The following is a 19069-nucleotide window of genomic DNA, read 5'->3' on the forward strand; positions in this document are numbered from 1 at the left end:
AAATTAAATTTGATAATTTATTTTATAAAAAATTTAAATAATATGTAAATAAAAATTTCTATTTATACAATTAAATATTTTTACGCTAAATTTTTTATAATTACATAAATGATACTGTTTTAATAAAAATTTATGTATTTTTATAAATGTACTTTATATATATAAAAATGTAATTTTTTTAAATTACTTAAAATATAAAATATATACGACTCTATGAAATTTTATTTATTATATTATAACAAAATTATAGAATAAAAAGTAGCTATTTTAGTTTTTGAATGCGTATGAAGCACAGCTTTTTATAGAGAAAAAGCTGTCAAGTATCAAGATACGTTGAATAATTAACAAGTTAATTTCATAATTGTGATATTTTCGAAATGTTTTTCTATCTCTCCGATAGACTTTTATCAGAATTGTCGACTGTCGAGGAATATAAATTAAGTGTGTAAAGTGTGTGTTCAGTTCTACAAGTGCAGAGCAGTGATTAAGCAGATAAGTTTCTTTAGCAACAATGGTGTTCACAATGCCCGTGGCCTGGTTAAAGTTTGCAAACGTCACCAGAGTGCGCTGGCGTGCGACTGTGGCCAACACTCACGAACAAGTCAAATGGCGAACGTTCGGCTGACGGTGTGGCAAGCAAGCAGGAGATACCGGGGAATTTTTTACTACCTTTGGCCATTTACATCATCAAATATGGAACTGTGGAGACTTTTATGGATATTATGTGCCTTTTGGGTCTCTGGTGAGTTCATTTACCCTTTGCTTCGTTAAATACAATTGATATATAACTTGTTAGACTAAACTCTGTATAGAGCGTTAGCATCGGCAGTTTGGTATGACGGTTAGATACAAGGTCATAAAATATGACTTTAATTTAATAATATATTACGATTGTTATTCCACGATTTGTGATCTATTACAGGCTATTATCATTTATATAATGTGTTGATAAAATTTATGTAAGAAGCGATTCGTTTTGATATATTAAAAAATGTTTATAAAAAGTTGGTAGCACGTTTTGTATGAGCTTTTCTTCTTCTGGAACGATGCTCCTGCACTGAAACTAGCTTTGATTGTGATTAAGAGTTCATCGACTGAGTGAAGAAATTTTGAAGGGGGAGACAAAATATCAAACCACTTGTTTCGCTTCTCCTCCAAGTGGTTGGTTGATAGGACCGGGTTATTTGCCTGACGGGCAGTAGTGGGGTGAGTCTCACTTAAGTCTTTTAGCTCTGTAGCTTCTGTAGGCTATTCTATAGCGGAATATATATTTGCATTTATTGTTGATTTTCTTGAAGAAAATACTATTTTTGAATTTCCGTAACGGTTAGTTTATTTTAAAAAACGTTAACTGTATCGCAGCTGATTGTCAGCGCTGAGTTTAAAGTCCAATTTTTTTTTGTTTTTGTATCTAAGATCGCGTGAGATATTGAAAGGTCTTTTTTTTCCTTACAAAACTGTGAACTTCTTTTAAAGGCAAAATTCTTTCTACGATAAACTCCATTAAAAATTCTCAGGTGTTTATTAATATTTGGGAATATTAATTCAAAGTTTGTTTGAAAGAAATCACTTCTACCACTTGGTATGTTTTGCATTCGATCAACAAGAATGGACGATCACCTTGATTATTTTATGAATCAGCGTGTTCTGTTAGCTCTAACTCTCTGCTATCGACCCAGGTAGGCTGTAGTGGTTGATGCTGGTTAAAATTTCACTGCCGCTCACGATGTTAGCAGGTTTGTTTCGGGTAAAAAATCGCACGAGAGATGATCTGTCATTTCTAAAAGCAAAGCTGTAATATTTTAAAGAATAGAAAGAGGAGAATGGATAAAAAAATACACCAGCTTCTGTCAGCTAGAAAGAAATCTATTCGATACAAAATAAAATATAAGTGAGTTAGTATAGTATTTGAATAAAATTTTAAATTATTTATTGACCTAACTAATGGCCTATGGATCTTCGGGGTTTAAAAAAAAAATAAAAAAGTTATAAATTATTCTGGAAGATTTAAAAAGTATTTTATGTAACCATCAATCTACTATTTCCACTTAAGATTTAATTTAAATTGGAGATTTGATTAAAAGTTTCAATTCATACAGCAGATTTGTGGCTTGTATTGTGCCTTTGGAGTAGCCAGGATTATCATCACATCTGTTGACCTGTTATACCTTTTTCTTCTGTCAGAATCAATCGAATAAGCTTTATAGTAATTTTTTATGTTATTATTAAATTGATTTCATTACATTAACATATTTATTTTGTGATATTTCGATTTAAACTACATCATATTCGAATAGTGAGCTATAAAAAAGTGAACTTCAACCGTTCGAAAGTTTAATTATCTTTAACCGATTTACATAAATTTGTCTGAATATTTATTATAGTAATAATATCTTAGTTAATGCATAAATAATACTTAATTTAATTAGTTTTAATATTTTATTAAATAAAAACATGATAAGTATTTTTGCCTATGCAAATTTAATCATAAAAATATTCGAATTACATGAATTATTATTATGTTCATAATAAACAACTCTGACGTGAATTATTAAGAAACATTATTCTTAAATAAATTAATTGAAAAATTTATTACTTTTAAAAATTTCAACAGCTTAAAATGTTGCTGTACGATTAACGGTTCGAAATGCCTTCAGATCTAACCATAGACTCCACATTCTTCCAACATCATAAATCATATTCTCGATCGTAAATTTTCCAACTAAAGTAATAGTGGTTCGAGTTTATATTAAGGACATAACATATATATTTATATTTATAAATGTATATGGAATGATTACTTTCATGATACTTTTTAAATAATGAATTATGAGTCACGGTTATAAAATTGGATGTTTAGAGATGACATAGCTTATCTAAAAATACATATACATAAAAAAAAATAAATAAATAAGATGGTAATGTTTCAGTTCATTTATGAATACATTATTGCGAAACTTGTAGAATACAGAGTTAGATGTAGCAGAAAGTCTAGTACTTTAATTCTTGAGAATTGTGCCAGAACTCATGATCCTTGGTAAATGGCCCCTAACACGATTTTCAAGCAACATGAGACCTATTGCCATAAACTTATAAGACATAGTAGATGCTTCTGCTGAAAGAAATGTACCTCAAATGTAAACTGAAACTTTTAAAAATATCAAAATTTGGAATTATTCATATATATATATATATATAACTTATATAAACTTTCGTCTTTATATCAAAAACGGTACGAAAATTTTAACATAAAATTTGCTTCTATTGTACCTGTGATAGTAGGAAGATTAGAGGATATTATGGATGTGAAATCAGTAAATAATTTTAACTTAAATAATTCTACTAAATAAAATTAAATAGACTTCGCAAAGCAGAAATTTAATAGCGGAAATAATAGGATATCTCATTGAGAACCTCTTTAAATAGGATTATAATTGCTAACGTTATCTGAAGGAACAAAGTGAATTAAAATATCTAAGTCAGAAATGTTTAATTTGCAGCAAATCTTTTGTTTAGTGAAGATAACATAAATATTTAATAACGTATTATATTTATATAAATTTATGAAAAATTTTTAAAATTTTAATCAAAAAGAAATGTTGTGTTTCTCTCTCTCCAATACTTTAAAATCGAGCATAGACAATTCGATATATGCCGAATAATTAAAATTTATTTAAAAATGTATATATGTTTTACTTTTATAAAGTATTTTTTCAAGAAATTTTGGATATATTTTGTTATTTTAACCTAGTTTTTTAATAAAAATCTTAGTTATAAAATAGGCCAACAAAAATTTAAAATATTAACTAAACGAGTTGTTTTTTTAGAAGTCATTTCTTTTGACATCTTATATAGGGGCTTTGCTACAACTTAAACTGCTGTGCATCAATTTGATTGCAATTTCTTTCCACTTCAATCTATGTTGTTCCAGTATATAAAGAACAGGAATTTTTCATTTCCTGCTCTTCAGTTCAATCGTTTTTTTTATATATTTTTTTTATTCTAAAGGTCATAAAACGAACGTCAATAACCCTGAAGATAAAATATATCAATGAATAAATTATAGGCGTGGTAGAAACTAAATTCATTGATAAACATCAAACACTATAAGTTATTTTTCGGTAATATGTATTGAAAGATCCAAGAAGTTTATTGCGAAAGTGGAAAAACGTTGGAAAAATTTGATACGTTGACATTGTTATTAGTCAACGACTGATGTTGTTTAGAGGATATATAACTGAATTTGATTTCTGTAAGGAATAGCAGAGGATATAAAAGTTATAAACGATGAAAAATAATAAAGTTTATAACTTCATCTAACAAAATTTAAGTTGGTTCATTAAATAAAATATATTTACTTTCTGGATTGTTAAAATTAATTTTAAAAATGGAGAAATTTATCTGAAAGTTTCGAAAACAAGATAATTAAACGTCAAGAATTAAATTCGAAAAATCCGATTTGCCAATAATTGTAAATAATGTGGCAAACAGAAATATTACTAAAATTACAATTTATAGTTATTGCGTGGTTTTTGAACAAATGAATTTTTCTTTTTATATTTTGTCTTTTGGGAAAAGGGGAAAGAAGAAAAGAAATAATCATTTTTCTTTCAGGCTTTCGCATGATTTAAATTTTTAAAGGAAGAAGTTAACGGTTTTTGTTTGTAATCTTATGCGCTTTTTGTTTTCTTAATCAAAGAAATCACTGAACTTAATTCCTTAGCTTTTGCTTCCATAAAATATGCAAAAAACAAGAAAAGAAAAGAAAAATAAGGTTTTAATCAGATGAAATTCTAAATAAAATAGACGATGTTATAACTAAACATTAACTAGTATCGTGACATATTTATTTACATAAAATTTTCATCCTTATTTCGTTTAAACATTAAATAAATGAGATTAAACGAAGTTATTTTATTTATTATTATTTATATTTTTTATTATAACTTTAGTAAATATATTTCTGAGTTTTATGCAGTTTAACTATATCTTTTAATTTTAATTTTATATTTTAACTATTAGTTGTTACTGAATAAAAATATTTAAAAGGCATATTTTAATAAGGGAACGTATTTAAAATGTTTATTCAAATTTAGATAGTGTCGAATTTTCTTCAGATAATTTACATATTAATTTAATAAGGTTATAAATATTTAAAAAAGCTCGTAATATGTGGAAAATACAGAAAGAATATTCTCGTCGATGGTTAATGATAGACGATAAATATTTGAATGATTAACAGCATTATGCATCATTTAATATCATTTTAACATAATTTGAGACTGGTTTTTAAAATTTCGGAGGTAAATTGCGTTATAAATGGATTTATAGTTAGCTTTTTTTGTAGTAATAGGCTTACAAGTATTCCAGGTGAACGTTTCTCTCTAAAGTTTATTATCAGAAAGAGATGAAGTTATATTTCGATTCAATTGTGTGGATGCCAGGAATTTTTTTATTGAGAGTTGTTCCCAACATTCGAGATTATTTGCAGCTATCGAGGGGGAAAAAGCCTACTAAATCCTCAATAGAAAATTATCAATTTAACAAATAAGAAAAACCCTCGATTTGAAAAAAGAATGTATATTTTTTTTAAAAAAAATCGATCTTATCTTCCATTAGTATAACATGATTTAATTATTCTTACAAAGAAATCTTTAGCAGTTTTTCTGCTGATATGACAAATATTTCTGTCGTACAATCAATCTTTCTAAAACCTGTACAAAAGTTTTCTATAGAATATAATTAATGAGAGCAAAATGGTAAGTAATTTATTAAGTCTAAAGTTCGGGATTAAAAGAAATTACCTCAGCCAATTAAGGATGTGTAATATGTCTTTAATTACATTCTGAAAGTTTTGATTGGCGAACAGATTCAATTGATTGTTTGCTTTTTACCGGCATCTCATAGCTAGCGTAAGTAATTAAAATGAGTTAGTCTGAAGACAATGATCGTTTCAGGCTGACTAAGTATACTGTGATCCTTCATCTGTCAATCCCTTTTACCACCACTCTCAACGGAACATGTCTCTTTGTGATAAACTTATTGTTTCAAACTTTATAAAGATTTTCAAGATAAAATTCTTTCTTTCAATTTTCTTTGCTAAAACAAAATTTTTAACATGCATTCTCTCGAAGAAAGTTAAGAAATACGAAAAGAATCTTTACAATATTGCTATATTTATTAAATTCAATATAGCTTTCCCTTCTATATGTTGCAACAGATTCGATTTGAGTAAATTTTACATGTAATTGAACAAAAAACAAACTTTGCATTTATAATTTCGAAATGTTTTATTTGTAAGAGTTGTCGAGTAAATATTTTTACTTTTGTATCTATGTTTGCCAATTTCTTAGTGGTTCTTTTTAGTTTCTCAAATTTTATCAGGATGTCACTTCTTCGCTCTGGGGAGACGAGAGACTTCTCTAAGAAACTCTCCATTAGATAAACCGAAAGATAGTCTCTTGTGTAAAGTCACTGAAAGCACATCAAAAAAGTTACTGCCAACCTATTAAAATAAGATGGACGGATTGGACCAATGTCTTAATATTTTAATCATATTGAAATATTTATTTTATTTACTTAAATAGTAACTAAAATTATTGAATTATAGAAAATAAATTATATAATTTAGATCTAATCTACCTATGTAATTTTTTTTATTATAAGACACGTGAAATGATTTTAATTCAATAAAGTCTTTAAATTTTATTTATTTTATTTTATCAAGAAATATTTTCTTTAGAAATTCTTATACGTAAACAACTAAATCAGAAATTTATTATAAGAGCTCTTTGTCTGGGTGACTCCTAAATCTTCCTAAATAAGATTTGTACTGTTCCAAGTTAATTTGAACACCACTTTTCGAAAGCAATTCCTCTGTGCATTCGATATTGCCTTGGGAGATGCAACTAATAATTAACTGGTTGTTAATTAGCTTTGCCACAAAATTGTATAGCAGAACACACTGACCACGTATATGTAGAAAGACAAGTGGATATATATATATATATATATATATACTGTATATATATATTTATATATATTAAAGGCAGAAAGATAAACAGTCTTTTATATTTACGCTTAATAACTTAACTCTCCCACATGAAATTCGTTAATATGTTTATTAAAATTAATCCTTATTAGTAATTGGATTAGTGCTTCAACCATGCTAAATTTGTCATTTAACAGAAAGTTAAGAACAAGGTTGCCGGTATTCATCTTAAGAAATTCTTAAGTTGTGGACATTTTCTGCAATAGGATTTACATGATGAGCGCAACATAACGAACAAAGACAGAAATGACTTACGAAATTACCATTTTCAACAACTATTTGAAGGCTTATAATTATTCGATCAAACAGAAGTGTGCCAAACTTCCAGACCTGTAATATCGAATTTGTCAATCGTACCAAACTTGTAAATTGCAATTTATTGATTAAGTGTCATATTTTACAAATAAAATTTAGTTTAATAATTACTTTAAACATAATCGGTTAATTCATAATATTTTTTATTTAAATAAATTCTAATTTAATATAAGTTAATTAATTCGAACAATAAAAAAAATTTTCTGTCGACTGTAATATAATTCATAATTACTCGATTCTTGACAAAAGCTTACTTGACATTAGTTAAAGGCATCATCTTACATAACTAAACACATAATGAAAGTGATATTATTGATAATAAAGGTTAAACTGTTGTTTCAACAGTTTAGTTACATTTTCGCTAAATTCAGCATGAATAGAGAATGTGCAGTAACTCGAAAAGTTGTATTACCTCCGTTATTCTAGCCACGTATTCAGTTTATCTTCCGACATGCTTTGCAACAAATTAGAAATGACTTTCAGTATTGTTTCCCCTTACCTTAATATCGTTGCTTGTAATAGAAATAAACCACTTTTGATGCAATTGCACCAATTCCATTACTTACATTTCTTACATTGTTTCCCATTGGATTTAAAAGGACAGATTTATTTATTTTTCTTTAATTCGAAAGAGTTTGTATTCTTTTTTTTTATAGCTTACTAAACAAATTTTACTTAAGGAGCTGATATTGCTAAACATTTACAAATAATGTTTTAGCTAAAATTCTATTTATATTATAATATATTAGATTGTTACTTTATCTCCATTAATATAAATTATGCTTAATCTAATAACAAAGAACAGTCATTCAGATATAATCTGTGTAAGTAGACTATACAATACTCATTCATTTTTTATATAAGATATCCAGCAAAGCTTAGCAGAAGATAAGCATATATAATTAAAAAAAGGAAAAAATATATTAAATAAAGAATACTCAATAGATATTCTATCACTTATAAATATTTCATTTGATTATATTATATAAAAATTATCCTAATTTTAGTAAATGACATTTTTTAAAGAAAATTCAATATTAAAATATCTGATTACATAAATCGATACAAATGAAACCAATACTAAAAGCAATAGATTAGTTTGATGAGATAACAATTTATCATGATAATGCATCAATGGTAAATAATTCATAAAAATTCACCTAAATGACAAGCTATTAGATATATCTATTAGATGTATACTGAAATAAATGGATGAGAATTATAGCTGTTTCCCTCAGTAAATTGTCGGATGTTATTAAATGGCTATCTATATCACGTTAATACGAGTTGGAATCTTCGGTGGTATCTATAAGAACTAGCAATATAAGTTTGGTTCGATATGTCAAAAAAAAAAATATGTACATAAAAAAAACAAGTGAAAATTTTTGTTTCGTATCACGTACGTTATATCTGTCTCGTATATAACATATAGTGGTCAGACTCTAGGGCATGCTACTACTATTCAATTTCTTTCTTTTTTCAAATTTTCAGTAGCCTTAACTATTACAGAAAGTTTTAATATACTTCACGATCATTGAAAGTTTCACTTACTGTAATTTTCTATAAGTGATTTTAAGAATTTTCAGATTTCTCCTCTTCGTTCCACGATAAAAGTTTGAAAAAAAAATCTCTCACCCCCTAAAAATACCTCCAAAAATATAAAATTTGATCGATTATTTCTAAATCGTTTGTAACGTTTAATTTCTATAAATATTTTCAACAGATTTATTTAATAACTTCAATTTTGAAATTATATAACAACTTTTAGTTTATTTAAACACTATATAAATATTAAATATATAAATATAAATATTGAACTTTCATATAAAATATAGATCTTCTGATATTGATAAGTAAACAATAATATTATCTTTACCATTATTAAATATTAGTAAATAAATTATTTTTATTTTTATAAATAAAGTGATTATACGTATAAAAATATTATACTTAAAACAAATATTTTCTCAGTTAATCATAAATTTCCAATTGGTGAGAAAATTATTATTTTTTATTATTTATTAAAAATTTAATACTTAATATCATACAATGTTTTCAGAAAGTTAATATTTTAGAAATATAAAATTAAAAAAAACTCTATATAGAGCTTATATATAATGTCCAATTTCTATTCATTTTATTATTTATAAACTTGTTTCAAGTTAGATTTTTTTTATTTTATAAAAAGCTTTTGCTGTAACTCAATTCACTTCTATAAAAAAGTACAAAATTTATAAATTTTTCGAGTATCTAAAGTTTTATAAGAGAATAAACTTTCAGACAAATAAGCTGTTTTAAAGCTATCTCTAACAGTTTTGTGAAGATCTTTGGTAAGAAAATTGCAAAAAAAAAAAAAAAAACACAAATTCTTTTCCATTAATTTATGAGAATATGAAAATATAACAATAAATACTTTAATAAACAAACTTTCAAAATGTTTATAAACTAGAATAGTACCGAACCGTACAAAAAGAATAAAAATTCACATTTATTTTTAGTATATAAGATTAAACTTTCTAAAATAGTGAAATAATTGATTATAATGTTATTCATGATGATAAATGTTTATATATCGGCCTATTTTCAATTTTTATAGTGGGAAATAAACAATTTTTCACAAGAAAATATATCAAGTTTAGAAGGCTATTCTTGTAGTATAATGTATTTTGAACCGTGCTTAAAAGCAGGCAGAAGAGATTTGACTAATGAAAAGGCACTTAAGACGATGAGATAGTAAAGAAAAAAGAGGACAATTTGAAAAAAACTTCTGTGAAATAGTTTACGCAAAATTTGGCAGAAAACAAAGAATGTATTTTCGTGGTTGCCATGTTAGTCTTTAATCAAATTAGGACATGACAATTGCGAAGTCTCAAGTAATCTCGGTTACTTTATCTTGTTTGGGGCTTCGTTCAAATTAGTATATAGAATGTAAGATATTGACTCCAACTAGAGGAAAAAAACACTCGTAAATCGAGACTCTTGCAAGCGATTTATTATTAAATTAACATTCATTTCAACGTATGATTTTCTTAGAATATAAATGTGTAGTGGCAAGGTATTGACTTATTTTACTCGACATTATAATGAAGGTAGAATAAACAGATCAATGAAATTGCAAGAGGAAACTGGAGATATGCATCCTTATGGATTTATCGAACAATGGCTTATCGAAAATTTCAATAAAAATAGCTTATTACTATTTGAAATTTTGCTTGATTATCGTAAGTAAATTAGTTTATCTCGAATCTCTTATTACCTTTAAAGAAAAATTTTAATTAAATAATATATTTTACTTACATTTATTAAACTAGAAAAATGTTGTTTTTCAATCATAAAAAAAACCGGATCTATCAATGGAATGTCATATTTTGATAAGTGCCAGTTTTTACGATCAGAGAATAGATCAAAAGTCAAGAGAAGAACGAGTTTTTCTGCATTTTAATAATAATCTTATTCAGTATGGTTATTATTATTATTTTTTTCTCTTTATATCAGTCAATTGAAAACTTAGTAGAGCGTTTTAATTCTGTTTTATAAAATTATCTGAAGCGTTATTCATTTCATTGTAACCTCAGGAAACAGTTCAGAAGCGATCGAAATTCTTAATAATAGGATAGTTAAAATATACACATATATATGTATTATTAATATAATTGAGGGATAAAATAATAGAGACTTGTATCGATAAAAAATATTTTGAAAATTATTGAAAATATAATAAAGGAATTATTAAAAAGTTTTCATTATTATGATTGATATCGAGCGGGATTTTATTTAAACATTTGCGTTATTATTGGATAAAACAAATAATATTCTTTAATTAAATGCAAAATGTATTCGTCTCTAATATATATATATATATTTTTAAAGTTTTAATTAAAAAATGAATTTAAAAAATAAATAATTATTATTTTAGTTTTAAAATAGGAAAACAAAATATGATTCTGGTTAAAATTTATATAAATAAAAAATTATAAAAATTAATCATTTACATTAAATTAAAATATTTTTAATTAAAAAAAAATATTTGAAAATACTTATGCGCGTGTACTGTACAATACATTAAATAAAATATTTACTCATTTTCAATTTATAATAACTTTTGCGAAAATTTATGATAAAAACTTATTTCAATTAATGACAAAAATCTTTTGTCGTCTTCATTCAATTTTATTAATTTAAATTTAATTATAAAATTTCATATTCGCTATTTCATTAACGCTATACATATAAAATATATATATTGTAGATATATATGTATATTTGTTGATAGAAAAATAGAAAAAAATTAATTGAAGTGACAGAAAATAAAAAGAAAAAAAAATAAATATATATAGAAGATGTTGAGTCTAGAAAATGAGATCCCTTGGTATTAGAACTACCAATGACTTTTGAGAACAGGTAAGAGGTTCATACTTCTGACATTTATGATGTTGATTTGTACTTTGGGAGTTATCTACTAGGTAAACACGACCGATAACTGCTTTTGTTACTACAATTTCAAATTATTAATAGCCCAAATGTATCAAAAATATATACAAGAATTCAAAATTAGTTTTCCTTTTAGACGTAATTTAAAACTGGTCATTAATTCTGTTTATAATATGCAGCTTTATATAATTTTTTAAGCTTAAGTAATTTACTTATTATTTTTAACTCCTGTTATTAATTTAGTTAAAGATGTTTTTATTTAATATATTAAACGAAATAGATAATATTTAAAAACATAAAATTAACTTTAAATATTGAAATTAATTTCGTTTTGTAATATTTTAGAAATAAACGAAATTTATTTATTTATTTATAGTTAAATATTTATAATAATGTATTTGGATATTGTTAAATTCTTTCTAATTGTACTTTTCTTGGAAATTGAGCAATTAAAAATGTAAGAAATTTATTTATTTTTATTATTTTTAGTTTTGATTTTTTTTAGTGAATTTATCTTATGACTTTTTATCCATCCGTCTGTTATAAAATCTCGAAAAATATAAATTGCAAGATTGAATTTTCGATTGTTTATGAAAGATTTATGAATTTTGATTTATTTATTTAATTTTGTTAGTTATACAATTGCATTAATATTGAAAATAAGCGGAAATTTTATTTACTTTATCGAATAATACGTTTTTATTGTAGTTTTTTTTAAATGCTTTTTCTGTTTATATTTTATCATATATGAATATAAAAATATTCATTTGTTAGTTACATAGAAAGAAGCTGAAGCAATTTCTTGCATATCTTTATTAAAGATTTCGTTTTATATATTTTTGCATTTATAAAAACAAATTAAATTAAAAAAGATATATTTTTTTCAGTTTATAAAATTTTTCGTTTTAGTGGATAATTGTTTTAAGGAAAAATATTGGAAAAATTCATTGATTAAGCTTGTTTATTTATAAAGTTATTTTGAAAGTAAAATTTACGTATGTGTATGTATTTTCCTGTAATATTATGTATTAATTTAATACATAATATTATAGGAAAATATATTATATAATTTTCTTTTTATTTTATAAATTATAGGAAATTTTTATACATAAAATAAAACGACTTAATATTTTAGGTTTATTTTTTATTATTTGTTGTTATATTTTTAAACATCATAATTTTATTTTATTTTTTTGAGAATTATATTTTAAACGTCTTTTTAAACTTCGTTTAAAATACAGTTTTTAATATATATATTAAATTAATACATATATTTTAGATTTAATGCCATGTTTCCTTTATGATTATTACTTATGAACCAAACTGTATAAAACTACCATACTAAGGTTTTCTGTAGCACAATATATATATTAGTTAAAACAAATAAATATAAAGCAATTTTTAAAAATAAATCTAATATTAAAAATGCATTTTTGAAGTTATTATATTAATCAAATGCGATGCTAACATTTGTATAGGAAAACATGGTATATTAATGAGATGGGTGGGTTGGGAAATGCAACCTTATGCTACGAATGACGTTTCTTTGGGGGTAAAATAAAGCTTATAACACGGTTGAGATTTAATAGCTATTTGTTTAAAGTTAATAATTTAAACTTTTAGTAATTTTGTGGCTGGAAGGAACGGAAATGAAATAACATATATTTAATAATGCATAATTGTCGGATATTACTAAATCTCGAAGCTGAAAATTCTAGATTTGTGCGACATTCTAAAAATAGTATGTCAAACAGTGATATTTATATTTTGTTTGGTTATATAACATGGATTGTAAATAATTGCTAATAATATATCCCCAAGCTAAGAGAAATCTAAGAGAAATCAAGAATTGAATTGAATTTAATTGAATATATATAATACAAAATAGTACAAAAAATAATAATAGTTTTTCCATAATCTAATGCAATTTTATATAGTGTTTATCTTTGTATGCATTTTTCTTAAATACTTTTGTTTTAAAGTAATTATTGATTTGTACAATGTTTTAGTAAGTAATTAACATTTTTCCAGAAAAATTAATTTATTTTAAATGCTTATATTTAAATTAATCAAAAATAATAACAACAAAATGAAAACCAATCTAATAAATGTTTAAAGTTCATAATCTAAATTACAAATATTTCAATATATAAAATGCAATCAGTAAAATTCCAAAAAATTGTTTTATATCTTAAAGAATTATTATTAATTTTTTTCTTTTATTTTTTCTATTCTTTTGTTTTTACTTTCATCGAAGTTGTATTGAATTTTACTTTGAACAAATTAACAAGCAGCCAATCAAATTCGTTATATATTTTTCTCCCCTTCCTTTTCTTTTTATTTGAAAGCAAATGTTTACAGCAACTAATGTCGATGGAGAAATTCAATTTGAAAATTGCACATTCAAATGGCTTGGTAATTGGAACTTAAAGAAAACCACAGATTAAGAAAACTGTTTAAATGGCTTATTTTGCCATAGCTAGATAATACATATAGAAAGCATTGTTTTATTTCTTCGATTAACCGTAAATGACAATAATACCATCATTCAATATTACCTTAATGGCTTCGTGTATGTTTTCTTCTTAAAATAACGCATTGATTTAAATGCTTTTAGGGATTTTTAATAAGAAAAAATGGGTTAATTTACTAATGTTTTACTCCTTAGAGTCGATTAAAGCATTTGATTACTTCATTCTGTTAGTAGGTCAGATAACAGAAATAATGTGGTACAGTGAAGACACAATATGATTATATTTGAATGTCTTATTAAAATGTTTTGCTTTAATTGCCATTTTCGCTGTTTTTTTCCACAATTTTCCTATTCAGAAGTGGTGACAGACAATCTATCTTCATTCACTTCCATAACAGTAAATCTTCAATAAAAAAGGAATTAGAGTTAATGGCTGAGTTGGCTAACTTTCCGCTAACTTCCTAATTATTGGTAAGTCCACATTACAATTTTTTTAAAAAGATCTTTAGCCATTTCTTTACTGTCATTTCTTATATTTTTTTATATTTCCAAATGTCGCTATATTTTTTGGTATTTGTTTTTTTTTTTTATTCTTTAAGTTTTGTTGGGCTTATATGTTAATAGAAATGAGAAAAGGAAGAATAATATAATAAAAATCTTTAAAATGCATAATATAAGTAAAGTTTCTTAAAAATGTCGCAAGGTTATCTTTCTTCAATATTCCCGTGTTGATATTTTTAAGGGGAAAAAAACGATTTTGCCACAATGTGAAACACGAATAGTTTTACCGCCTATATAGTTTTTAGTACCTGCTGACAAGTCGAATCTAGTCAGAAAATTGGTTGGTTTTCTTCTGGTATAAGTATTGGTTTTACGTCTGCGAAGAAAGTATCTTTGAAATCCCAACACATCGTAAAACTGAACGTTTACAGTTTTACATCTGCATTGGAGAGCGATTAAACAGCTTGGATGAACCCTCAACTAAAGAAACGATTTAAATAATATATCCCAAGTTATAGTACAACCAGCATTAATTAATAAAACTGAAACATTTAAACTAATGCACCCCCGTTGTAAAACCGAAAATAATGTATTACAGTACCGTAAGTTGATTGTTTTTCATTTGAACACTCATCTCTTTAAACGTTAAATTGTTTAAAATGGGATGTTAAATCTTTTAATTTTAATGAAATAAAATTTGAAATAGAATTTTGCGCAGTTTTCATTTCGTTAATAATTGTGGAGTAGATTATACATTAAACGTAAACATGCCTTTAGGAATATTGGCTAAATAGCTTCGTGAGATGAAGCATTTAACCATTGGAAATCCTTGGGCGACAGATTTTGACGAGAATGTAATAATAAATTTGCCAGTTTGTGATCTTTAGTCTTATAATATTTTGAATAAATACATTTAGTTGAAATCTAGATTATTTAATTTAATGCCTAGAAGTTGTTAGCGTGTATGATAGCCTCTATAAATAATGTAATTAATAAATATAAGTAAAACACTAAGTAAAGAACGGTAGAGTAAAACTTAAAATTTATCAACCTGCTTAATTAGGAAAAAGTTAAAATTGTCAAATTAGAATTAAGACCATAAATAGTCGATAAAATAGAAGAATAAATATCTTATAAATTGTACAGATACGTCAAAAACTTTATGAACTCCTTATAAAATAATTAAAAATAAAATATTATTATACAATTTGAAAATATCAAACTAACTGAATAATTGTGAAAGAATGAGATAACTTTTCTTGCCAATCACTTAATGCAAACTCCTTATTTATGAATTAAAATTAAATAATTATTAACAAAATTGGACATTTGTTAGCCACATATATTTTGAGAAAAATGAAAAAAAAAAAAACTGTTTAATATGGATATAAAGGCACTCTGTTTAATGTTCATCCTGTTTATTAAGTAAATGTTTCTAAACCATACATAATATAATTACAGTCATTCTGTAATGAAAATATGACTGAAATTAAGTAATTACGTTCGTACACTTTACAAGTTCTTGCTTCAAACATAAAAGTTATAATTTCAGTAGAAATTATTTTAGATATAAAATTTGTATTTAAATTGTAGGCAACTAAGTTACGTTACAGCAAAGTAAAATTAATTATTTTATAGATATAATCACTTAAGGGATTTTCTGTCTGAAAGTTAACCTTGGATATTTTCTGTAAAAATTTTCAAAAAGTTGTAATAAAGCTATTTACATTTATAACAAAAAATTTTTATTTCAGATTTTAAATAGAAATTTCTATTGATTTTACGTAAAGATACGCTTATACTAGAAAATATTATACTACGAAAATGATATTTTAAAGTAAATATTACTTTCCTTGATCTTTCACATTCCTAATACATGTAATCATTCTATAGTTTTCAAAAAAAAAAAAAAAAAAAAAAAATAGAAAACACTTTATTATGTGGCTTAAAACTTTTGAAATAAAAACAAAAATTGAAAAATATCTATTTTAAATTTTTATATTGTTTCATAAACTTCAGAGTAAATCTTATGTTCGTATGGAGTGAAAATACTCGAGTATACTTCATTACGTTTGGACTAAAATTGGAAAAGATATGGATCTTTTTCGTTATAACCAATTTTCTATTCCATGAAGTAAATTCAACTCACTAGTGAGTAGAATTCAATATCTGCTCAGGTAAAACCACATGTATCAGACTGAAATCTTGTAATTTGTATTCTGTGATCCAGTTTCATATAGGTGAAGAGAGAGACACTTTTTTCTGTAGTCTCGGTATTCATTTAGATGCTTCATTACTTAAAGTTGTGTTATTTTAAAGATCATTTGGAGAGGATGATAAAAATTTGTTCAGTAGGCATTGGATTTACGTAAGATATAAGTACTTTTCTTGCTTTTCTAGGAATTAAAATGCATTAGCATTTAGGATGTATTTTAGCCAGAATATTTCAGATAGGTTTCGTAAAATAATAAAATTAAAGTGTATTGTATACGAGATGCTAAAACACATTATGTAAGATTTGAAACATTTTTTAGATTTAATCTGTTGATGAGAAAATTAAGAATAGAGAACAACAATTGTGACGATAATATAACATTGAAATTCATACTAGTTCATAAAGAATTAAATGATATTACGATTATAAATTTTGTATATATCGAAGAATTATTTTTTAATTCTTCGATATTTACAAAACTTTTATATAAAATATGCTATATCCTGATGTTTTAATATTCTGAAAAAGTACAAATAAGATCTCAATATTGTTTAAGCTTTTGTGAACTGTTGTCACCTTTGAATTTATTATATTTAAATTTCATTACAAAATTTTTTATTTTCTATTAATAACTCTAATTACAATAGAAAATGAATTAACACGGTTGAAAAACCTTTTCTCAAAATGAAATTTACGATGTAGTGACAATATAAACAAAGTTAATCAATCGTTTTTTTATATATATGAAAGTAATTTGACCGAATTTAATTAATTTTAAATGTTATTAAAATAATGCAAGCTACTAAATTAAAATTTAATTCTTCAAAATTATTTTTTTATTTATTCCATCAGACTAATTTGTTATTATTTATTTTTATTTCGAAAGTTTTTTAAACATTTATGATATAATTTTTATAAATTTATATAAATATCAGATTTCTATTAGTTAAATGATAATGTGGAACACATTAACATTACAAAAACTTAAATTTAACGTTATTTCGAACAGTATTTTTAAAAGAATTAATATTTTATAAAGGAGAAAGGTAAAGCTACATATGTATCGAGATTTTCAATAAAAATAATACTTTCTATAAATATCTTCAATGAATTTTTTTAAAAATTATCATAAAAACATATTGATCTATCGTATACATTCATGATAATAATTTGAAAATAAGGAGAATGCTTTTTATTTTTATATATTTACTAGTTGACTGTAATTTTCTAAATAGACCGTAAGAAACAGTACAGTTTTTTAAAACGCATTTCAAACACATATATTAAAACAGTTAATATCTTAAAAATTACTTTTGAAATTCAATATATAAATTGTTACAAGGTTGTTTCGTTATTTGTCTTTTAGAATTTGGACCGATGACATAAAATAGTTCCAAGCGATTCTCTTCAAATAGTTTCTCGACGCAGTAGAATCTAGGAAACTCTTGCGTCATTAAACATTAAATCAACAAATCAGCCGAATTTACTGTTTTACTATTGTGGATTACTTACTTTCTTGAATGAAATGTCGATAATAAAATTTTTTGATATCGCTGGAAACTTGACTTTCTTTATGTCATTTCATATCTTTCCATTGAAAGATACGCTTAAATACAGAAATTAAATTATTAGAAGACAATTTCTAATTTTTAATCTCGCTCTACCAAAGCGTTTTGATAAATTGGATATTCTATTTGAATTGTGATACTTTGAATCTAAATTTGAATATCGTCTTTGATTTTGATAACATTTTTGAATGAATTTATCTAAATTTCATCTCAGGAGGATATAAATTTCGCCAATGACGGATTGGGGATAGTTCTTCTTTTGTTCTTGTAGATACTTGTGGATATTTTATCAAATTCGGTGCAATATATCTTGCTACGTATTACGTTTAAAAATACCACGAAAGTTTAAAACAACCAATTTTCTTCTTTCTTCAATTTTTTGGTAGTCTTTTTCTCTAATTTCTTAGGCTGTTCATCAAATTCCATTCTCAAACTAAGACAGGTCAGCTATATTGTTAGACTGATCGTTTACCATCGTTCATCTTCTTTTCTAGCCTGTTGGATTATTCCGCCAT

General features: G+C 24.8%; 1 protein-coding gene across 2 annotated transcripts in view; it reads left to right on the top strand.

The window, feature by feature from the left end:
• Nucleotides 1-572: 572 nt before the first annotated feature.
• Nucleotides 573-19069, top strand: part of LOC136975898 (irregular chiasm C-roughest protein-like) — a 101271-nt gene continuing 82774 nt past the window's right edge. The window contains exon 1 of one of the 2 annotated variants that reach the window (XM_067271061.1): nucleotides 573-742. In XM_067271061.1, the coding sequence (XP_067127162.1) occupies nucleotides 607-742 (136 nt within the window). In that variant the 5' untranslated portion in view covers nucleotides 573-606. The remainder of the gene's footprint in view (nucleotides 743-19069) is intronic. The other variant, XM_067271062.1, reaches the window with a different exon arrangement.

This window comes from Centruroides vittatus, unplaced genomic scaffold (assembly GCF_030686945.1).
Source record: "Centruroides vittatus isolate TY-2023 unplaced genomic scaffold, ASM3068694v2 contig_391, whole genome shotgun sequence".
NCBI classification, from domain to species: domain Eukaryota; kingdom Metazoa; phylum Arthropoda; class Arachnida; order Scorpiones; family Buthidae; genus Centruroides; species Centruroides vittatus.